Source organism: Oncorhynchus mykiss, chromosome 10, assembly GCF_013265735.2.
Source record: "Oncorhynchus mykiss isolate Arlee chromosome 10, USDA_OmykA_1.1, whole genome shotgun sequence".
Taxonomy (NCBI): domain Eukaryota; kingdom Metazoa; phylum Chordata; class Actinopteri; order Salmoniformes; family Salmonidae; genus Oncorhynchus; species Oncorhynchus mykiss.
In genome coordinates, this window is record NC_048574.1 from 26,602,998 (window position 1) to 26,626,711 (window position 23,714).

At 42.9% G+C, this 23,714-nt stretch overlaps 2 protein-coding genes across 8 annotated transcripts in view; one reads left to right on the forward strand and one right to left on the reverse strand.

Moving 5' to 3' along the window:
• The first annotated feature begins 370 nt into the window (after positions 1 to 370).
• On the forward strand, positions 371 to 5,115 carry LOC110533561 (ATP-sensitive inward rectifier potassium channel 15). 2 transcript variants are annotated; one of them, XM_021617898.2, is made up of 2 exons: positions 371 to 1,525; positions 2,148 to 5,115. In XM_021617898.2, exon 2 carries the CDS (start codon positions 2,214 to 2,216, stop codon positions 3,234 to 3,236), a length of 1,023 nt encoding a protein of 340 aa, XP_021473573.1. In that variant the 5' UTR covers positions 371 to 1,525; positions 2,148 to 2,213; the 3' UTR covers positions 3,237 to 5,115. The 2 variants fall into 2 exon arrangements, with proteins under 2 accessions (XP_021473573.1, XP_021473574.1); XM_021617899.2 differs by lacking the exon at positions 371 to 1,525 and adding an exon at positions 1,532 to 1,925.
• Positions 5,116 to 5,391: 276 nt separating this feature from the next.
• The window catches only part of LOC110533560 (ETS transcription factor ERG), a 78,313-nt gene continuing 59,990 nt past the window's right edge, over positions 5,392 to 23,714 (reverse strand). For 2 of the 6 annotated variants that reach the window (XM_021617894.2, XM_021617895.2), the window contains 10 exons: positions 20,928 to 21,145; positions 16,703 to 16,857; positions 11,828 to 12,031; positions 9,625 to 9,705; positions 9,096 to 9,170; positions 8,528 to 8,590; positions 8,187 to 8,243; positions 8,044 to 8,091; positions 7,662 to 7,724; positions 5,392 to 7,495 (listed from right to left, as the gene is read on the reverse strand). In XM_021617894.2, coding sequence (XP_021473569.2) covers positions 6,975 to 7,495; positions 7,662 to 7,724; positions 8,044 to 8,091; positions 8,187 to 8,243; positions 8,528 to 8,590; positions 9,096 to 9,170; positions 9,625 to 9,705; positions 11,828 to 12,031; positions 16,703 to 16,857; positions 20,928 to 21,145 — 1,485 coding nt within the window. In that variant the 3' untranslated portion in view covers positions 5,392 to 6,974. The remainder of the gene's footprint in view (positions 7,496 to 7,661; positions 7,725 to 8,043; positions 8,092 to 8,186; positions 8,244 to 8,527; positions 8,591 to 9,095; positions 9,171 to 9,624; positions 9,706 to 11,827; positions 12,032 to 16,702; positions 16,858 to 20,927; positions 21,146 to 23,714) is intronic. The other 4 variants (XM_021617896.2, XM_036989972.1, XM_021617897.2 and 1 more) reach the window with 3 other exon arrangements.

Below are 23,714 nucleotides of genomic sequence, written 5' to 3' on the forward strand. Positions count from 1 at the left end.
CTCTCCACTCCACTCCCGTCCCCTCCCCTCCACCACACTGGGGAAGCAGGCTGATTTGTGAATTTAACAATTGGTTAAGATCAAGGCAGAAGGCTCCCTTTAACTTCTTTGTCTGGGCCAACTTATCTCCGCCGCTGACCTATAAAATAGATGTGAGGGCCGGCGGTGCGGCGCTCTACTGAGTGCCGACAAACTGACTTTCTCATTTAATGATCTATTCAGCTCTGCCCACTTAGATAAAGATACTCTTGCAAATGAATGTCTTTGCTTCAGGCCATGCCGACTGTGTGTGTGTGTGTGTGTGTGTGTGTGTGTGTGTGTGTGTGTGTGTACAGCCGCACAGGATGCATTAGCTATTAACTGTCTTTATAAATGTGTAACTGATCCTTAGTCATTGGTTGCATATCTCAAAGTGCAGGGTGCTTGGTTATGAAAGTTAATGAGGATAATGTCCCCACACACACACAGAAACATTAAGCCATTTCTGGCCTGATAGCTACTGAGCAGATAATAAAAGTGAAATAATTAAATTCAACATGAGTATGAATATGAATAGAATTAACATGTCAGTGAACCATACACTGACACTGAACCACACACTGACACAGATAAAAGGAAAAGCAGACACAAAACTGACAATATATCAAGGGCTTGACACCCTTCCACAGTCCAGTGTTCATATATCTTGGTAGCAGCAGCCCTCAGCTCAGTTAATGACAAACGCAAGGAGCTCTTATCTGCACATCTTGTAACTTAATCCAAGGTCACAGAGCAATAGTTACACAGAGGATTGCATTAAATCTGGAGAGACACTTCTTGTGTTTTCCAATTACACAGATTCCTCATTGGCTAGACATGGGTTATGGGTCCCCACTCCCTATTTCCCTACATACATGCACTTTGCAAAACAATTGCTGTATTTTTTATGTGATGATTTTAGACATGGTGTGATTGTGACTTGACTAGCCAATTTACTAATTAAATAAATGTAATTATATTTAACACAATTCCGTTGACAATTTTCCATTTGTCTTTAGCAACAACATCACACAGTATCTTCCCTTTCAATTTCTGGTCAATGATTTAGAATGTCTGACAGTACATAATTAGTCATTGGAGATAGTAAATCAGGGTGTGTATAAAGCAACAACAATCATATATGGAACTACAAAACAAACCATGAGGTCAGAGAAGGAAAAAAATGTGACAAGGAGCACTTGTTGCCATACCTACCCCTGGTTTGGTGGGGTAGATAGGTGGAGTTTGTCCTACACCTGAAATATAAGCTGACCTACAGGTAGCCAAGAACTCATTGAAGGAGTTTTCTTCCTTCTCTCTCCTTTTTGTTCTCACAAACTGTCCTAAATATAATTATGCCAAAGTTCAATGTGCATAAGCAAGGGCAATAGAGGAGTGGGGACATTGTGGAACTCTCCAGGAAGGGTATTACAGCAGGTTCATGTTGCAGATTATAACTACTGAGAACAAGTGAAGCCACACACCTGAGAAGGCAATAACACTAAATGTGAGTATACACCTTCCTTGTATTTTTAAGATCTAGAGGGGTAAAAGTAATTTAATGACATAAAACATTCTACAACAAGTGTTGCTGCCCGCTGAGTTAATTTACAACTTCACATAATTGCTTATTAACCCTGGAAAACAATAAGGAAAATAATATTCCTAAACTTTCCGTCACAAGGAGCTCTATTTTTGTACTTGCGGTGTCATGCTAACTGGCAAATAAAGAATCTTAGATTTACAACAATGTAATGGTTTTGCATATAATATTAAAGAGACCCTGTTTGAATGTACAGTGGGGAATACATACAGTATTACACAATATTTAGACATTTGAGGAAATGTTTTTGGCTCAGTGATGTACTATACATATGTCAACATCAGATGGAGGACATATCTAAAAGGTTAGTCACATATGCTCGTTGTGAAATTAGGTGTGTGGAGATATTTTATCAATCTCCTAATTCCTGGATTAAACCAACTAACTACCATAGCTCCAGTGAGAATGTTCTTGTTACTGACATTTGTCCAAATGCCAGTTAATGCTTGAACTATTCCTGAACTGTGTTACCTACTGTGTCCTAGTTTGTTGCCATTGACTAACATTGTTACTTCTTCTTTTTCAGCCTCACTCCTTGCTATGCAAATAGGGTGACAAACTACCAACCAAAGAGAACACACTTAAGACCAAGATGACCACCAAGAAGGCAGATTTCCAGCGGAGGATTGTCTCCAAGGATGGACACAACCAAGTGCGCATTGACAATGTGGAGGGCATGGTAAAGCTCTATCTCCACGACATCTGGACCACGGTGGTGGACATGAAGTGGCGCTACAAGCTCACACTGTTCTCCTCCACCTTCGTCATGACCTGGTTCCTCTTTGGCGTAATCTTCTACTTCATCGGCATGGGCAACGGTGACTTCAAGGGTGAGCTGCTGTCCAACCACACACCGTGCATCATGAATGTTGAGACCCTTACCGGCGCCTTCCTCTTCTCCCTGGAGTCGCAGACCACCATTGGCTACGGTTTCCGCTACATTACCGACGAGTGTCCGCTGGCCATCTTCGTCCTGGTGGTCCAGCTTGTCACCACGGGCCTGGCTGAGATCTTTGTGACCGGGGCCTTCCTGGCCAAGCTGGCACGACCCAAGAAGCGGGCCGAGACTATCAAGTTCAGCCAGTCGGCGGTGATCTGCCGGCACGATGGCAAGCTATGTCTGATGGTGCGTGTGGCCAACATGAGAAAAAGCCTGCTGATCCAGTGCCAGCTGATTGGAAAGCTGCTTTCGCCCAACGTGACCGAGGAGGGCGAGAAGACTCTGATCCACCAGACAGCTGTGGACTTCTACATGGACTCATGCGGGGAGTGCCCCTTCCTAATCCTGCCCCTCACATTCTATCACGTGTTGGATGAGAGCAGCCCGCTGGTGGGGCTGACCGCTGAGAGGTTGCGGACGCGCGACTTTGAGCTGCTGGTCACCCTCAACGCCACCATGGAGTCCACGGCAGCCACGTGTCAGAGCCGCACATCGTTCGTTCCCCAGGAGATCCTGTGGGGCTACGAGTTCAAGCCCGTGCTCTTCAGCACCCCCAGTGGCCGGTATGTGGCCGACTTTAACTTCTTTGACAAGGTGCAGTTAAGCAGCGACCCGACACTCCTCAGCAACAACACAGAGAAGCTGAAACTGGAGGAGGTGTACAAGAAGGAATAATGGAGGACACTAAAACATGTTGGACACACTGGTAAAGAACATGATACACTTTAATGGTTGTTTTACCATAGTTACTGTCTAGAAACAATTTGGAAATACACCCAGCTAGCAAATTTGGTTCCTTGGAAGTTGTGGGAACGTATGTTTTTGGTTTCACATTGGTTATGGGAACGAAGCCATATGTTTCCATAAGTTTAAAGTTTTACCTGTTCTGGGAACATTTATTTTTAGGTTGCAGGAGGTTTTATTAAACCTAGCTTATTTTGTGTTAATGTTTTTGAACTCCAAGCATTTCCTTAAGCATTAATCATGTGAACACATGCATTTTTCATTATGGCACAGCATCAGTGGGATTTGAACCTTCGATCTTCTGTTCTCTATCTATGGAATTAGTCCACTGCGCCATCAAGAAGGAGCTAACATGGCATATGGCATTTTACACATACAAAGCTGTTAATTCTAGTATGCTCATACAGACCTAATTTCAAAGGAAACGAGAACTCATTAAGATCAGACGTGGCCAATTAGTGGCCGCAGCCAACACACCTGAACACACTTAACAAGATACAGGCTAGAGAGAGTTTTGTAGATGCTGAGAACAGAATGTATATGTTTTTAAATATCAATCTTAGAACATTCTCTAAACGTTACAAAAGTTTACTTGAGGATTTGGATAGAATGTATTCTTAACATTCTCTGGACATTTTAAGAACATGACTTTAAATATAACCATGAGGAAGCCTGTAGGAAACATTATACTGAAGTCCTGAAATTCCCACAGAATAACATTGTTTCTTAATGTTCTTGGAACAATTCGATAATGTGACTTTGAACATGACCATGACCACACATTGACTCTGTACCGGTACCCCCTGTATATAGTCTCGCTATTGTTATTTTACTGCTGCTCTTTAATTACTTGTTCCTTTTATTTCTTATTGTTATTAATATTTTTTTTAACTGCATTGTTGTTTAGGGGTTTGTAAGTAAGCATTTCACTTTAAGGTCTACACCTGTTGTATTCGGTGCATCTGACTAATGCAATTTGATTTGATTTGAGGAACTGTAATGCTGAAATACTGAAATTCCCACAGAAGAACGTTGTTTCTTAACATTCTCTGAACTATTTGAGAACATTCCCAATGTCAAACCAGTTGGAGAACGTTTCTAGAACATTACCACCATTAAAATGAAATGTAACCATGTTTGAACTTTTAGGAAACGTTCTGTTAAAGTAATGAAATACCAAGAAAATAAGTTCCTTAAATGTGCTGAGAATGTTCCAAAGAAACTATCTTGCATCAATCCCAGAAAGTTGTGGGAAGGTTGTTTCTAAAATAACCATAGGACAACCACACTCTCAACAAGCTCTAATAACCATATGGTTCTCTGAACGTTATGTGCTAGCTGGGCATAGTACAGAAATATATATGTTTGTATAACTCATAAACCTAATGAGTGAATGCTGACAAATGTACGCAAAAATAAATAATGTACCTGATCAGTGTGCATCTGGTCAGAGTACATTCATGTGCTGTGTACCGTATATTTGGCATATTGTTTGTATTTACAAGCTTTATAATAGGAGTATGTGGACATGCATTCAGAATAAGGACTGCGTCTCAGGTGCTGGTGTTTGTGTAATTGAATTTGTGGCAGTAACTGTTGCTGTATTAGAAACAAATTATGGAGGATTCCAGGAAAACAGAACAAGATGTTGTTACTTTTTATCACGCAAGTTGTATATTTGAATGAATTATACATATTTCACTCAAAAGGTAGATGGGGATATAACAAAACTAGTTTGAGATAATGGCTGTGTAATGCTTAAAAGCTGTGTTCCATCTGTATCTCTGAATAAACCATTGGCTTTCAAGAATATATGATCCATACACCATAATGAGATTGAAGGGATGTTTTATCTATAAACAAGCTCTATAAGATTCCATTACCCCCCATCCCACACTGCTCTACTCCTCATCTCTGTTGTTGTGGCAACACTCAGGGTAGAGCCAAAGGAGGTTTGTCGTTTGGTTGTTGGAACACATCGACTGTGTTGGGTCAAAATAATGGGGGCAATTCCTCTTTATACTGTATGCAGACAGGGCACAATAACACACAATCTGTCACCTTCCGAGACAAGAGAGGACAGCACTTTGGTTGAAGATACTTTATTAGAAATGACACAGTAGAAAATCTATCAAAGTATATCATTTTTATGGTCCCTTTAGTAAACAATCTCAGTATCTCAGTCCTGTTTCTCAGCTTACAAGGCTGGCAGCTTATAAGTGTTCTACCCAAGCCTGCATCCCATAAAATAATACTGAACAGGTCTGAAATGACTTGCCTGGCCGACACAATCAGTTTTATATTAGTATATATAGTTTATGTTGTAAACTGTTTACAGAGCATAAAGTTCAAAGGCCACAACTGCCTTCTTTAGTCTATTTCAATGACTTTTTTGTCACTATATCTATTATAAAAACATTGTCTGTGTCTTTGGCTGGCTGAGATCAACTCGTAGTGTATATATTGCATAAGTTATAAATGTATCATATAAAAAGAAATATAACACTGACTTGTATACTTCAATCTAACAAACGCACAGCGTTCGCGACTCAGAAAAACAATAATACAAAATTGGAACTTTGTAAAATCTCTTCAGCTGAACTGGGAGTTTCTGTGGTAAGTCACTGTGGTCAAGAAAACTCCTCATCCCTTATAAAAAGATTTGAGGTCACACACAACATTTTACGAATCGTGCTTAATTCCAGTTTTTCAAAATTTCCAAAACACAGATGAATTGATTTCAAGGCACTCTCTTTAAGAATAACAGTCAAGTAAAACAATCTTCCCTTTACGTTCAATAATGCCATATGCACTACTATGTAGTATAATAATACTGATAAGACATAAGGCAGTTTATATCCAAAGGAATAATACTTCATTTTTCACATGTTTCAGTGTCTTTCATGATCCGCCGTCCTCTCTGATGTTGCCCCACCTTTGTTCACAAACAGTCTGTGAGTACATGCATGGTCATGTGACATGACCATCTAGCACACATCTACCCAAGGTGTTTCCTGCTGGTGCTTGTTTCACAGTTTACTAAAGCCAAGTTTAGTACTTCTCCCTACTTCCTCTGAAGTACACACTCATCTGCCACACCACACCCCTCTCCACACTTACATCTTACTTATCTTGCCTCATCTTTACAGTCTTTGATATGTTTACTTCATTAAATAAGGTAGTTTAATAGTTTTAAAACATATATAATAAGTAACTGTTCATGCAGCTATTGTATTTTTTGGGGTATATTTAGCGACCTTTATAAAAAGGACATGATCATGTTATATAGTCCACTGATAACTCCCTTTTAATTCTACTCAAAGACTTATCTTTCACTGTTCTCAGAAGCTACATGTCACACAATGCCCTTGCTCATAGTAACGTCCACTATTGCCCTTTTTACATTTACAGTTTTCCCTCCTATATCATCTTATAGCGACATGTCTGTAGCCCTCCTCTTAATCCTTTACAGAACCTTGAGTTCCCTCACCTGCTCATGCCCTAGACTTACACCAGTTACCCTACCTCTACCAAATTTCTTCATTATTGACCCTGCCCCTGTTTTTGTTTGGTTCTGACACTATCCAAACAGAAACCCTTTGTGTTTTCCCGTTTTTCCCGTTTCGTCCTCCAGTTTTAGCATAGCAAGATGCCCTTCCCTTGGCAGGTCTAATAGTACGTGCCCAGGTGGGAGGGCATGTGAGCGCCTGGGTGCCGGGTGTTGGGGTAGATACCTCCAGTGGGAGAGTTCCAGTAGGGGTTGGGGCCAGCAAAGAAGCTGGAGGAGTTGACGGGTAGCGCTTGGGGGTGGGGCGTGACGAAGTTGACCTTCTGCTGGTGTGTATGGTAGGTGCTCATGTAGGACAGATCGGAAGGGTACTTGTACATGGAGGACTCTGGCGGGTGGGGCTGCAGGGCCTGGGCGATGCCGTGGAAGTCAAACTTGTAGGCGTAGCGCTTGCCGTGCACCTTGGTCATGATGTTCTTGTCGTAGTAGTAGCGCAAGGCACGGCTCAGCTTGTCGTAGTTCATGTTGGGCTTGCTCTTCCTCTCGCCCCAGCGCCTCGCCACCTCGTCAGGGTCGGTCATCTTGAACTCGCCATTGGTGCCCTCCCAGGTGATGCAGCCAGAGTTGGTGCTGTCTGACAGGAGCTCCAGCAGGAACTGCCACAACTGTATCTGTCCCGAGCCTGCAGGCAGAAAAGGTGTCAACACAGTTAAAATGACTAATACAGGCCGGGATTCAAACCGCACTACGTCGACGTCGCACTGCACTTCACTTTCAAAGGCAATTCCTTGATGTTCACGATCGCATTCAGGGTAAACGCTGCGGATGTCAGCTCAAGCGTAAATTACCTTTAAAGCTCAAGAGTAGTGCGATGTCGGCGGATTGCGGTTTGTTTGAGTCCCGGCCAACGTCTGGACAGAGACAGGAAGTCAACAGGTGTAACAGTTACTTATACAGTCGGGACAGAGTCAGGGAGTCAATATTGTAACAATTATAATACAGTCTGGACAGAGAAAAGGAATCAGCACGTAATTATGTATAATACAGTCTGGAGAGAGACAGGTGGTCATCACCATAACAACTACATACAGACATGTTACAGTCAAGACCACAACAACAACTTATTGCAACAGTCACCATCATATAAATGGTTCCTTTGTTAATGTATTTCTAAAATCGTACATTTTATCTAATGAAGTGATAATCACTCACACCATCCATAAAACTCACCGGGGTTTGCCAGCCTGCTGCTCGTGGGCCCCAGGATCTGGTAAGGATCTAGGAAAGGAAAAACATTCACATTAGTAGGAGAAAATATTTTATTCAGCTCAATCACCATCTATTTCAGAGTACTGTTCAAGCTAATATCTTACCTAGCTGAGGCCTCTGCTCCTCTGTTTTGGTGACAATGACTGGGGAGGGCTGGGAACCTTGAGGGATAAAGTTCCCAAAATATTAACAGGGGGTTGGTTTCCTTGAGGGCAATGTTCCAAGTGTATACAGTGGAGAAATATATTATTATCTTGAGGTATACAATTTCCTGTTCTCTGATTCTGCCCAGCCTGTTTTGTTTACGTCTAGTCCACAGGCTTGTAAAGATGTACCCTCTTAAATTAATTGTGATGTACGTTGACACATTTCCCAATAGATTAAAAGCAAAGAGAGTGCCATCTTTTGACAAACGACTGATGTACAGGACATTGTGACTCCTTACCTTTGGTGGAAGACACAGCTTGTGTAGGCCATCCAGCTCTTCTGGCTGCTTCATATGCCAGGTCTGTAAAATAACAGTAATGACAAGTCAACCTGCTGCCTGCAGTTATGAACCTTACCCCTAGATGGCCCTATGATAAAAACAAAAACATGATGTGGAAAAGGTGTTGACACCTTTTCTGCCTGCAGGCTTGGGACAGATACAGTGCATTTCAGTGGGTCACCTCATCAGTCTGAGGTGAGAGTGGTTGATTGCCAGAAACGTTCCACAATACAAGGGGCCTAAACACATAGGCACAACTACTGCAGCCTGGATGATTATTTTAAAGGCAGAGGATGCTTGTGTTCAATATAAACAAAATATTATTTTGACGAATGTCTTCTAAACATACCTTTGTATATGAGTATTTTTGTACAATAATCAAAATGTAGTACTTTGTCTGCAAGGTATGTGGTTCCTTGTTTCTCCTTTACCCATGTACCTTGCTCCTCTAAGTGTAATTGGATGTGCTCACAGTAAGCTCTTATGCCTCATCTACATAAACTTGTAGGAGTGATGAATCACCCACCTGGCCTAGTGGAGACTCTGGGGGAGTTGTCAGTGGGATAAACGGGAGTGTTGGGGAAAATAAAACTTGCACCTCCTGTGGAGAGTGAAAGAGAGGATAATTAATGAATTACGTAAATTATTATGTACCCGTAATGTCACAACTTTTCATGACACATTGACTGAACGTTCCATATCCATGTGGGGAGGGATTTCGTGCAGCACATGGGTAATTACAGCACTATGCATCAACGTTAGACTTTAGCACATGCCTTCATCTACGCTCTACAGCCACAATGCATTACTGCACCAGCATACAGTAACTTCTGCACCACATAACAAAAACACATTAGAAATAATAACAACCAGTATCAGATTAGATGACTTGATGCATAATCTGATAATCATATGAATACAAAAAAAGCAGTGTGCATGTACAGTATATAAAAAGTGCACTGTATATACATAGGTGGGCACTGTGTGAGTGTGAGGATACTGTGGTGGCGGGAGCAAAGCCAGAGGTAGAGAAGGGGGGGCAGGGGTCTCCTTACCTGTGTTGCGAGCATGCATTAACCGCGGGGAGTTTTGTAAGGCTTTGTCAACATCATCGGAAGTCAAGTGAGGAAGTGGAGCTGAGAAATAAAACATTCTTTTGAAAAAGAGATGAACCAAAAAAAGAAAACAGCTCAAAACAACCTATGATGTGCAGGGAGTGATGCGTTGGGGGGCGTCAGCCATGATAAACACAGACCTTTAGCGATGCACTAAGGTAAGGGCTGCTCTCAGAACTGCCATAGAGGCAACATTCAACAGGCAAGGAGCAGTACAGGGAGATAGTGGGTAAGGAGAGGGGAAATGGAGTGGGAAAGAGAGAGCGAGAAAGAGAGAGAGCATGTAAGTGTGGAACACATCGCCATAGCGAGAGGGGAGACAGGGAGGGAGGACCAACCCAAATAAACAGTTAATCACTCGTGCCCACATTCGTCTGTGAGAATCCATCGCTTTTCCCAATTTTCCCTCCTCCAGAGTAAATTCGGCGAGCGTGTGTACACACAAGGGGGAAAGAGGAGCAGAAACCATTACCAAAAACAAAAGGAGGAGAGGGCATTCTTCCTTTCCCTCCCATCACTAGTGTTTTTTCCAGTCGAAGAGACCTCAAATTCAAAGCCAGCCACCGTCAGGGTCTGTGAATAGTGTAGGTGTGCCTACCCACTCCCTTCAGACCATTTTACATCTAAAGCCAAACGAAAATAAGTAGGCCTATTGGCAAATCTCTCATCTCAATTTCAAACTGCCCACAGTATTTAAATGAGGGGGTGGGAACTGTTGATTGCACTAAAAGGAATGTATAAGAAAAGGTCATTCAAAAGATTTTGATGAGATGTGTTTCAAGAGAGTTTCAAGCACAGGATTGTGGAATAACACAAACAACAGCCCAGTTCAGAACGTGGTGGTACGCAAATCTAAACTCTGGACTCCTCCAGCTATCTGTCTGTCTGTGTGGTCTGTGTGTCTGGCTATCTTTCTGTTTTGTTCCTCTCTTTCTCCCATCACTTACCTCATCTGTACATCTGTGGCTAAACCCTACCAAAACCAACACTGATATCAAACAAACAAAACCATTAGCAGTCATCATGAGAAGAGTAATGGTTCATTGGAAAGTTGTCTGCACGATCAAATGGAACTTGGACTACCCTATTCTTAGAGAGCAGAGAGAGACAGACTATCAAAGATACACATAATCTCAAGAGTCTGACAAACCTTCTCCAATGACTATAAACAGATACTTATCTTAAGATGGGTGTCAATTAGGACTTTGATGTAGTATATCTACTCCTCTTCAAAAACATCTTAATGATTTTATTATTGTTACACTACTGCCACCATTAATCCTACTACTACTACCCAACTACTACTACTGTCACATCTACTGTTAACAATTTAAAAACGGTGTGTGTGTGTGTGTGTGTGTGTGTGTGTGTGTGTGTGTGTGTGTGTGTGTGTGTGTGTGTGTGTGTGTGTGTGTGTGTGTGTGTGTGTGTGTGTGTGTGTGTGTGTGTGTGTGTGTGTGTGTGTGCGCAAGTGAACGAGCATGTGGATGACATGCACAAAAAACGTGTGTGTGTAGAGGGGAGGTGAGGTGCAGTGGACAGGAAAGCAGGCCTTGGAGCAGTGAGTCATTCAGCCAAAGCAGCAGAAGCAACAGCAACAGGGACTCCTTCACCAGGTTGCATTCTAATCTGTAGTCAAGCAAAATAGCTAAGGCCCTCTGGAGTACGTCAGTGAGAGCTAAGTTTGATTCACACAACACACAGACAGGACTACTGAGGCTCGCTACTGGAAGGCTGCAGGATCTGCCCTTTCCCCTAACTTTAACAAGCAGACACTTTGTTAATGGAACAAGTGTATCATGTATCTCACATTCCCTTTCTCCTTAATAATCTAGGCAAGTCTGGTTTTAGAGAGCCAGAGTGTGTACAGGCTTTGGTTTCAGGTCAAAATTTAAAGCACCTTATGCCTGCTTACCTTATAACCCCCCAGGACAAGTTTCCTACCTTACCCCTGGTATAGAGGTAAAGAATGGACCACCAGACTACAGCAGCCCTTCAGTAGTAGCCCTTTGTAGCATTTCTCTTTACCACCTGCCAACGCATTGTGTTGGTCAGCTGGGGAAAAAGGACAGAAGGCGGGAGCACGGAGAGGGAGGAGAGGAGAGAGGGATCATGAGGAGGAGAAGGAAGATACTAGACTCACTCTCTCTGAGGTAGTGCAGGTGGGAGAGCAGGATGTCTGCATTGTAGCTGAGCGTGAGCCTCTGAAAGTCCTCCTTGCTCATCTTGCACAGGTCCTTGCCGTCCATGTTGTGGAAGAGAGCCACGTCCACGTCCAGCAAGCCATACTCCTTAACTGCCCACTCCAGCCACTGGCGCACATGCTCCGTGGACCAGAGTGTGGGATCTGCAAGGCCATGGACACAACATAGGAAGCGGGATGTGTTAACACTATAGAAGGGGTAAGATGCAGTGAGTAGCAATATTTAACTGGAGCAACTTATCCCACCACAGAGAAAAGAGAATGGAAACTCTCATAGTAAACTCTCACGTTTATACTTACTTATTTTCTTACAGTTCATACTTACTCTCATTCTTTATATGATAATAGTTGAGAATACATTTGCAATGAAACTGGTTTTAACAACCAACATTTTATAAATAAATGTTAATTTGTGCAAATACAGTCCAATTACATGAGTACTGTATTTAGAACGATGACATTCTCTTTTCCAGAGATAAGACCACTGTTACCAAACACACACACACCTAACAAACTTAACAGGATCCAAAAAACAGCTGACAGGTACAGAAACAAACCACACTGTCGTCTGGTCCTCCGTTCCAGCAATATTTAACAGTACCTGTAACTCTGTGTCTGTGTCCCAAATGGCACCCTATTCCCTACATAGTGCACTACTTATGAGCAGAGCCTTATGTGCTCTGGTCAAAAGTAGTGCATCGTATATGGGATAGAGTGCTATTTAGAACGCAGATGTAACCCTAGCTCTCTGAGAACGAGACTACGAGCCTCTAAATATTTTTTTGGGGGGGGCCTGGAAGCCAGAGTACTTACACAGGCTCAGAGAGCAAGGGGCAACGGTAACTCATCCCGCGCTACAGAGACACGAGGCAATGATCAGTTGGGCGAAGGGGAGGCTGGCCAGCACTCGCTCTCCTCAGCCCTCAGGTCTGTCTCAGTGCAATATTGGAGGACTTAACCATCCAAACAATATAGTGGATGTGGCATTAAGCAGTGAATGCACTGTAATGCAGATGGAATTCAGATGGGACAGAAACTATAGAGGGGTGGACCCAAGTACTACATATTATAAACCGGGTGGTTAGAGCCCTGAATGCTGATTGGCTGACATCCGTGGTATATCAGACCATATACCACGGGTATGACAAAATATTTATTTTTACTGCTCTAATTACGTTGATAACCAGTTTATAATAGCAATAAGGCACCTCAGAGGTTTGTGGTATATGGCCAATATACCACGGCTAAGGGCTGTGTCCAGGCACTCCGCGATGCATTGTGCCTAAGAACAGCCCTTAGCTGTGGTATATTGGTCATACAGTATACCACACCCACCAATCAGCATTCAGGGCTCTAACCACCCGTGCCTCATTGCTTAATTATATCATAGGCAATACACTTTTGCATAACGTTTCTGTATTCTCTCCAACAATATATTATCCTATATGGCAGAGATGTTGGGTGGGGCTCTAGGGCCTCTTAAAATGCACTAAGGGGTGCATTGCGCATCATATAGGAACAGATCTGTATGTATTTGAAGTTGAAATGCCCTCCCCAAGTCCCTATACCAAAACATCAGGAATGTGTTTCCTATACGTAGAGCAGAGAAGCCAGTTTAATATTGACCTCCCATTACATTCCGTGGAGCAGTGTGTGGCTATTGTCTCTAAATTAACAGCAAAAACAGGATGTTCTAACATGTCGCGTCATTGTCCTTGTCAGCTTCAGTTGGAGAGGAAGTTGCACTATGCCAGAAAAACTGTGTTGCACAACCTCCAGATAGAGAGTACAGTGCCCCGGGCAGTCAATGGACAGGTTTGTCTTTGGGAAAATGACTCTAAACTACGTTTCTCTATGGTTATTTTCCATTGGATACATTACTGTGGGGTGGCATGAATCCTAGTGGTTAGAGAGTTGGGCCAGTAATCGAAAGGTTTCTGGATCAAATCCCAAAGCTGACAAGGAAAAAAATCTGTTGTTCTGCCACTGAACAAGGCAGTTAACCCACTGTTCCCCGGTTCGCCGTCATTGTAAATAAGAATTTGTTCTTAACTGACTTGCCTAGTTAAATAAAGGTTACACTGTGACAAAGGCTAAGATAGTATCAAGTGTGACCTTTGGTTTGAGCTTCATGTACACTATGGGTCAAATGTTTAAGAATATTCAAGGGTTTTTCTTTATTTTTACTATTTTCTATTTTCATCAAAACTATGAAATAACACATATGGAATCATGTAATGAACAGAAAGATTTGAGATTCTTCAAATAGCCACCCTTTGCCTTGATGACAGCCTTGCATACTCTTGCATTTTCTCAACCAGCTTCATGAGGTAGTCAGTCACCTGGAATGCATTTCAATTAACAGGTGTTAATCTTAAAAGTTAATTTGTGGAATTGATTTACTTCTAATGCGTTTGAGCCAATCAGTAGTGGTGTGACAAGGTAGGGGGGTATATAGAAGATAGCCCTATTTGGTAAAAGACCAAGTCCATATTATGGCAAGAACAGCTAAAATAAGCAAAGATAAAAGGCAGTCCATCATTACTTTAAGACATGAAGATCAGTCAAACGGAAGATTTCAAGAACTTTGAAAGTTTCTACAAGTGCAGTTGCAAAAACCATCAAGCGCTATGATGAAACTGGCTCTAATGAGGACCGCCACAGGAATGGAAGACTCAGAGTTACCTGTGCTGGAGAGGATAAGTTCATTATAGTTACCAGCTTCAGAAATTGCAGCCCAAATAAATGCTTCACAGAGTTCAAGTAACAGACACATCTCAACATCAACTGTTCAGAAGAGACTGTGTGAATCAGGCCTTCATGGTCGAATTGCTGCAAAGTAACAACTACTTAAGGATACCAATAAGAAGAAGAGACTTGCTTGGGCCAAGCAACACAAGCAATGGACATTAGACAGGTGGAAATGTGTCCTTTGGTCTGGAGTTCAAATTGGACATTTTTGGTTCCAACCGCTGTGTCTTTGTGAGACGTGGAGTAGGTGAACGGATGATCTCTGCATGTGTATTTCCCACCGTAAAGCATGGATGAGGAGATGTTATGGTGTGGGGGGTCTTTGCTGGTGACACTCTCTGAGATTTATTTAGAATTCAAGGCACACTTAACCAACATGGCTACCACAGCATTCTGCAGCGATACGCCATCCCATCTGGTTTGGGCTTAGTGGGACTATCATTTGTTTTTCAACAGGACAACGACCCAACACACCTCCAGGCTATGCAAGGGATATTTAACCAAGAAGGAGAGCGATAGAGTGCTGCATCAGATGACCTGACCTCCACAATCCCCCGACCTCAACCAAATTTAAATGGTTTGGGATGAATCGGACCGGAGAGTGAAGGAAAAGCAGCTAACATACGCTCAGCATATGTGGGAAATCCTTCAAGACTGTTAGAAAAGCATTCCAGGTGAAGTTGGTTAATAGAATGCCAAGAGTGTGCAAAGCTGTCATCAAGGAAAAGGGTGGCTATTTGAAGAATCTCAAATATAAAATATATTTTGATTTGTTTAACACTTTTTTGGTTACTACATGATTCCATATCTGTTATTTCATAGTTTTGATGTCTTCACTATTATTCTACAATGTAGAAAATAGTAAAAATAAAGAAAAACCCTTGGATGAGTTGGTGTTCTAAAACTTTTGACCGGTAGTGTAGTTCACAAAAAGTGTAGTCATTAAAACCCCTATGCACGGCCTCTTGGGATACGCAGTGGTTAAGGGCGCTATACTTCAGCTGCACCACCAGAGACTCTGGGTTCGCGCCCAGGCTCTGTCGTAACCGGCCGCGACCAGGAAGTCCGTGGGGCGACGCATAATTGGCCTAACGTCGTCCGGGTTAGGTAGGGTTTGGCCGGTAGGGAATCCTTGTCCTTGCATGACTTTCAACCTTCGTCTCTCCCGAGCCCGTACGGGAGTTGTAGCGATGAGACAAGATAGTAGCTACTAAACAATTGGATACCATGAAATTGGGGAGAAAAAGGGGTAAAATTCACACAAAAAAAGAAAGAAAACCTATGCACATAGGCCAGGATTTTATTTATTTTTGATGCATCAAGAAGTGACTATATAATGCAGATCTATGACTTTATATCAAAGAAAAATATGAAATATTTACTGAAATATTTATGAAGTTAGCACCTAATTTCAAAGGTGCTTTATTTTGGCTATTCTGATACCTCTTTTTACCCAAAAGACACAGCACAGCCTCATGGATGTTCCAGTCAGGATTCAGTGCTGTATTCTAGGTGTGTGTCTTTGAATGGGGAACTGATAAGAATACTTTTCTCCCATTTGGCAGGGACTCACATCCCCCCTCTACCCTGCTCCTTACTCCACCCAGTTGGACCGACACCATAGGAAACCGTCTAGACAAGGAAAAGCACACTCTGCAACAAAACGCTGGGGCTTCTGTGCTGCAGATAACAGGAAGTCTCCCCTTGTGACAGATGAATGTATGTGAGAGACATGAGGTCCCCCAATCGAAAGCAGTGAGTGACTCACATGACTGATTGGGACTGGTATTGAAGGCTCCTTTAACCGCAGAGGACCACGCCCTGCTTCTCATTCTAAAGCAGGTCCTCTTTAGCTATGTTTACATGTGTACATAGGACACATGAGCTCGTGAGCTAGTTCACATCAGACGAGATATCCATTTTTATTATCATCTCAAATGAAGACAGGTGAGTCGACCCAAGGTAATTGAGAAGATCTAACTAAGAGCTTCAGCTGTCTAAAGAAAAGTGTTCTGGTGTTCAAATCACTGTGGTGTCATTTAATGTGTTACGGTGCTCTGTTACCTGCGGGAACAATGACGCGGCGCTCATTGGTGGTCATGTTGGGGGGAGCGATGTGCTTGTCCTCCAGGTAACTGCTGTAAGTGACAGGGGTGCTGCCCTCTCCTCCACTGGACAGCTTCCCGTTCTTCCCCACGCTGCATTCGTCAGGAGAGTTTCTGTCAGGACAAAACACAGAGGGGAGGAGTTGGGTCAGTCACAGGGAGGCGCAGTCATCCACATATGGGCGGAGTCAACCACACCTACAATGCTCATCAAGACTATTGGTTTACCTAACTGGTAACACTACACTGGAACATCTGTTAAAATACTGTTTATAAACCATTAGTAATTTGTTTGTAAATTGTTAGTAAAATGTTGGTTGATGATTATCTATCTGAATCTATGTATTATCCCATGCATTCATGTTGACCCAAAAATCTCCCCATAACATTGCTAGTGTGTGCCTTGATGCTCAAACAGAGGAGACCGTGTAATTGTGATGTCAACTCTCCTCCCACCATAGATTGCGAAACAAAGTATTCTCAGATTTTTCGTATCTACCATTCCAATCCATTATTCTTTCAAATATCCCAGCTATGGCTGCAACTTGTGCCCCACAGCTCTCCTGAAGCCACATTAAAAGACGAATCTCCACTAAAATAAAGTGGAGGGAGGGAGGCGTGCCAGGGGCCCTGGGCCCCATAAGTGACCCCATTCCAAATGACTCTTCTGCCATTATCATAGCTTCTGATTCCCCTGGGGCGCGGCCACCAGATGGGATGGATTACCCATGGAATGTCATATAAATTCATATCAACCTGTTGTGGCCAAGATATGAACCATTTTGGAACCATTTCTTGGAATCTAAGTCATGTGTCAACCAACTGTTGGCCTCTCCTGACCCAGCCTTGATGGAGAATATGTCCTTGCCACGGGTACAGCCCCCAGATGCATGTGATTTGGGAATAGCTGTTTCAAAGTAAAAACACATACAAGTGATTTATTCTCAGATCTGCTGGAGGAGGGATTTTTTAATCCAGTCGTATTTCAATAAGTAACTATTTTATGGCACTTTCATAAAGAGACATTTTATACTTCTTCTGTGAATTAATTGCCTATACTGCTGTTAGTCTCAGACTGTCCATTGACAAAATGTTGATGGCCAATTTATTTTTCCTACAGGATTATTCTAATAACCGGAATGATCCAGTTTCCAGATTGTAATGTTAACATGAGACTTTGAACTGAAATTACCACATTGCTGCAAAGTGGACCACCTTAAATACCTTGTTTTTCACTTGGCAGAAGTTCTGCCTCCCAAAGCGGGTCTCACTTGTGTCCATAAATGTTAGCAACTTGACTGCAGAAACTAGAGACCCCATTCAATGGGGTTCAGAAGGTCAACATAAAAAATCAGGTGAAAGCTTCACTACAAATATTTCCCGTGGAAGACAATAGCCGCTTTCAGCCAAACAGCATAACCTGAGTGATTGCCTTCCTCTTCCCAGAAGATGGAACTCTCATCATTAGGGAATCCATCATTAAGCCATAAAGATATGGTATCTGGATCTACGAGTTGAGCAAGGGGTGAGAGATGTCCAAGGTGTGACTTGTACTGAAAAGTCCCTCGGAATTTGTCTGATTGAAAAACATTCTGGCAGTTTGAGTTTGACAAAACAAATTGAAAAGAACGTCTGGTACTAAGCCAAAATAAAACGTTAAATATGAACAGGAAATTGGGGGGAATCAATGGTCTTATTTACTATCGCGACCCTGTTTTAAGGATCAAAACAAGCCTAGACCAATTAGTTTTATAGACCATTTGCTCATGCACAAATCATACTTTACATGCATTCCCAAAATGTAATGCACAATGCCCATACTTCTACAGTTTTTATCATATTTCATTTCAATCAATATAGAGAGAGCGAGAGAGAGAGAGAAAATAAGCAACAGAATTCATCTTTGCTAATTCAAAATGCATGCTTTTTTCTTGCGTCCCAGTTTCAGAAGAAAAACCAAGTATCTTTTGCAACTGGAGAGGGAGACAACGAGATTTCCTTTATGTAAACAATTTAAGCATGATTGAGGTTAACAGTTTGGGCAGAAGATTATACTACTGCACCCTTCCAAAATGTTATTGTGAAAGTATCTGATGTTCATTTGACTATGGAGAGCTGCCATGTCACCACATGTGCTGTTCGAAAAATATCACAAGAACTGGGGATGTTATCTATTATTTTGAAATGAATTGAGATTGTATTCAAAGGGCGGCGACTGTGGTAAATTTGAGCTAATTAGCCAAAACAAATTAACTATGTTGGGTTAGAATGTCTGACTGAAGATTAACGCAATGGGATCGATGGAAAACTAGTATATCTGTGTTTCTACTGTGGAAGTCTCAGTGTCTGTGTGTAGACACATGCATTTGTATGTGATGCAGCGAAGTGTGCTGCAGTTCAGCCCTGATTAGTGTGTGTGTGTGTGTGTGTGTGTATGTGTGTGTGTGTGTGTGTGTGTGTGTGTGTGTGTGTGTGTGTGTGTGTGTGTGTGTGTGTGTGTGTGTCCGAGCCCATTGGACACAAGTTCACTTACTCTATTGTCTCCCACCCAGTATGAGTCACCATCAGAGGCTTACGGAGGCCAAGCAACTGTAAACTGCTCTCCACTGGGCCCAGACACATGCTAAAACACATTCAACCCTCTATCACTGTAGAGAGAAAGAAAGAGACAGATACAGAGAGGCAAAGACTAGAGACAGATATCAAGATAAGAATGAGCGAGAGAGAGAGAGACATAGCGAGGTAGACAGAAAGAACAAACAATCCAAGGGAATCCTAGCGTAGAGGAGTGCAGGCGTCTCGTCGACCTTGTCTTGAAGCTAACTTGTTCATTGTTCTCCAGGTTTGGGTCAGCTAATTAATCTGCCAAGAGGTTGGGCTCCCGGGCCCACTTCACTTCCCATAAACCCTGCTGCTGCTCACTGAGGGTACTGGGTGGGTGGGGGGGGGGGGGGGGGGGGGGGGGGTGGAGAGGGGCATGGGAGGGGAGGTCCACAAACCCATTAAATCCAGATAATGAGGGTAGCCTCAGGACCCCTGCTAGCCCCCATGTCAACATTCCCCGTAATAATTTCCATCGCTGAGGCTATCTGTCACCCAGCTGTACCCTTACGCAACCTCCCTTTTCTAAAGCTTCAGCCATAAAACCCCCATTGCCATGCCATGTAACACAATCTTTAAGATTATCAACTCTGGAAACTAGGACCAAACTCCTGGGATGTTGGAGTGCTTTGGAACACTCTGGGTTGAGCTTTGGGTCCCCAGATGCTAGCATACACATGGTGTGCGCACACACAGACACACACACACACACACACACCTGTCTTCCCCCCTCCAAACACACACATACATTTATGTGGCAGTACAGTAGGCCTCCCTCTAGTAGCCTAGTGAATGGAGGGGAGGATGGTGGTGTGTGCAGGAGCAGCAGTGTTGTCTGTGTTGATCTCCGCTGTAAATCTTCCTCTGCTCCCTGACTCGTCACTAATTGGAACAATCTTTCCCATGTCTCACAGCCAGATAAATAAGGCCCTCTGCCGGGGTGTCTGTGGGGAGGCCTGCTCCAAAGATGGAGATGGCTGTGTGGTGATTGGAGGGTGGCTAGATGGATGGAGGGGGGGTTCTTGCGCGTGTGAGATGTGTTAGAAATATGAATGCAGTGGCGGTCCTTCTATATTTTTTTGTGGTACAGCTGTTTTGAGTTTGGGTTTCCAACAGCAGCAACTCTGTCTTGGATTGGGTCTCAGGCAGCTTTGCCAGTTTTTTTTCACCCACTGAAAACCTCAGTCAAGTTCCTTGTCTGTTTGGCAAGTAGCTTGGCTGCTGGCTGTTACTGTGTAAGCCAGGCGAGACTCTTTACTATTGATGGGCGTAAACAGCAGACGTCCCTTTAACTGACTCTATACCACCGCATTGAATTTTCTGACCCCGTAATTCAAAATATTTACATTATGACGTTCGATTTCAGGCCGCATCGACCCACTTGTTTAAAGTACATTAATAGAAATGCAGACAATAGACAGGAAATCAGGTCCACAGGCAGCCTGGCTGCAGCCCAGTGCACAGTGGACCCCAGGGTGTAAAGCACTGTGTCACTTCGCCCCTTCTAATGCTAGCACTCTCCAGAGCTCACACGATATGGGCCAGACATATGTAAAAGTGAAGCTAAAAGTGGACTGCTGTACCTGTTGCCGTTGACTTGTCCACTGTTGCACTCCATCTTGATGGTGACGCGGGCGGGCGGCTGGGACAGCCAGTCCTGCTGGTGCACCCTGGGGCTCATCTTGGCCGTCTGGCCGTACTCGCTGGCCGCCGCCGCCGCCATCTCAGCCTTGGCGTGGTGGGGCGTTCCGTAGGTGCACTCGAACAGCGACTGGTCCTCACTCACCACCGACAACGCTTCCTGTACGCAGAAAGAAAGCGCAAAGACATATCCCTCTTAGATTTCTATTACAATCAAAGCTCCATTCACTTGGTTTACAATCAACTGGTTCAGATTCATTAAGTGTGGATTTTGGCATGAACCGAGTATGATTGATTTGTGATCCTAGGGGCTCTGCTCAAATTGCAGGTAATTTGGGACCGGTCTGTGATTTAAACCCTAAGCTCTATGCACATATGTGGTGGATATAACATTAGATTGCAGTCTGATGAATACCTCCTTGTGAGCTCATTGTTTTGTGGGTAAAATGGCAGACAGAATGACCCCTGGAAAACTCACCTGAAAACCAGGCCCCCTCATTATAGAGGGATTACCATGGCCAGTAAAAGTGCTCCAGTTTCATTCACTTCTACCTGGGTTGAATTAGAGCACAGAAGTATACGCTATGATTAAACCAGCTGGGTGTCTACCAGGCTCTATATGATCGACAACATGGGCAAAGAGTACCAATATTAACCAACCTGACCCTCTAAACTACCACATGCTAACCCTCTTGATCATTAACGTTTCACAGGCATTTTGTCCAACTTTTTGTCTTCCTCACAGGACAATTGCTACATCCTGGCATCACAGGTCTGAGGTAAGTTCACCCGGTGCCATCTAGATGGGATAGGCCTCCTAAAGAGTCTGGGTTACTTCCTGTAATTTTTTGGGATGTTTTCCCCTCTATTTATACAGGTTATTCATATTGAAATTAAATATATTTTACATGAGAAATCTGTTAGGTTCCCCTGCTAGCCACTGTCGCCCAAAGCCTGCTTTAAGGGGTTTACACTTTTGATTTCTAATTAAATACTCTGTGCCAATGGCATAAAAAAGTTCAAAATCAACAAACATTTTATTAAGACCCCCAATTTAGCTGTAGAAAGACCTGAGAGTTAAAAAAAAAAATCCAGGTATTCTTTAGGTTATTGGGTTAGGTCAAGGCATTCTAAGCATATTCAGCCATTCTTGGGGGAAATGTAATTTGAGACTCTACTTCAACTTTCATTCCAACATCCATTTGTTGTGATGTCAGGAGACCACAGTGCAGACCACACTCATGATTATCTCATCACTGGGTATACTCCCTGTAACCACAAGGCCTCAGTCAGGTCCCCATGTGTCCTTCATCCAAGAAAGATGGAATCATATGCAATTCAAAACGCTTTTAGGATTTGTACATTTAAAGATTAAAAGCATGTTCTAGCCAAGGAGTTAATTAAATCTTGATTAATCTAGTGTTTATCCTTCATTTATTTCAAAGCCATTCCTGTCTCCTCCCATCAACCTCAAATGAATGGGATCCAACAGTAAAAATCCATTCAACACCAATGACTAACACAAACACATATTTTCCCACAAATGCCATGACATGGCAACCTGTCTCTAATTTTCCCAGTATTGTTCATAAAATCTCTTAGCCAAATCCTGTATTGCTACATATACTTCAGAGGGCTTCCATCTGAGTCTAACACCAACCCTTCTCTTCTCTTTTTCCTCTGAGCTCGTCAGCCCTTCTCAACCTGCCCTCCTCTCTCTCTCTCGTGGAAGGAGTGCCCCTCCAACATCTCGGTGTAAGTGACCCACCCTGATCTCAAATCACTTAGGAGGAAAAGGAAGCTGTGTCGGAAAGCAGATTAATCTAGTGGGGACTGGTCCTCCCTGATATGTCAGCTGCAAACCACATTACAGAGCAGGCTCGGCTCATTGACCGTCATCTGAGAGCGGGTCCAGGGGTTAGAGATAGAGGAGAGCAGAGCATAATATACACGAGGTGACCCCAGCCAGCATGAATAAGGGGCACACACACACAGCTTTTGTTCACCCAATGCAAACAAAACAAAACCACATCCATTCACAGCTAATGTTCAGCCACACAGCTCCATACTTCCTGAGCTTTGATCCTATGGAAAAGACCATAAAGCCAGGAACTGACCAAAAAACAACCAAATGATAGGCCACAAAGAGATCCATCATCAATCACAGCTGGGATTTCTGATAGATGTGTAGCCATTGAGTGCCATTTTAATGCAGCCTGTTTACATTGTGTCCGGGAACAATTTAGAGATTTAAGATTTAGATGTGATCACCCTGTTGCAGGAGAACTTGCCTGAAATGTAGAAAATGCTAAACTTGTACTGTATTTGAGGTTTAAAAAGGCTTCAGAAGTTTGTCATTTCCACTATGAAAATTCAGAGTTGATTTACCCTTATGAAAAATGTATCAACCCCTACAAAAATGTCCACTAATTATAATCCACATAATAATTCACATTTCTTGTTGCTGTAGGACTATTATTTTCCTGCTGTAGCAAACTGGATCAATTTAAGATCCTGCAACTGTAAACACTGGAAACCAGTTATAAAATATTTGGCCATCCTGAAGCCAACAGAAATATGTGACAAAATAACATGACACTAAATACTAGAGTTGGCGATCACAACATAGAGAAGATTCAGATATTCCATAAACACCAAGACAAAATGAAGCAAACATAATTCGCCTTTAGATTTAAACTAAACTAGCTTAGATCACAACAACACAAGAG

Bases quoted from the DNA above. Each gene is read 5' to 3' on its own strand.
- LOC110533561 (XM_021617898.2), top strand. From the start codon at position 2,214: ATGACCACCAAGAAGGCAGATTTCCAGCGGAGGATTGTCTCCAAGGAT.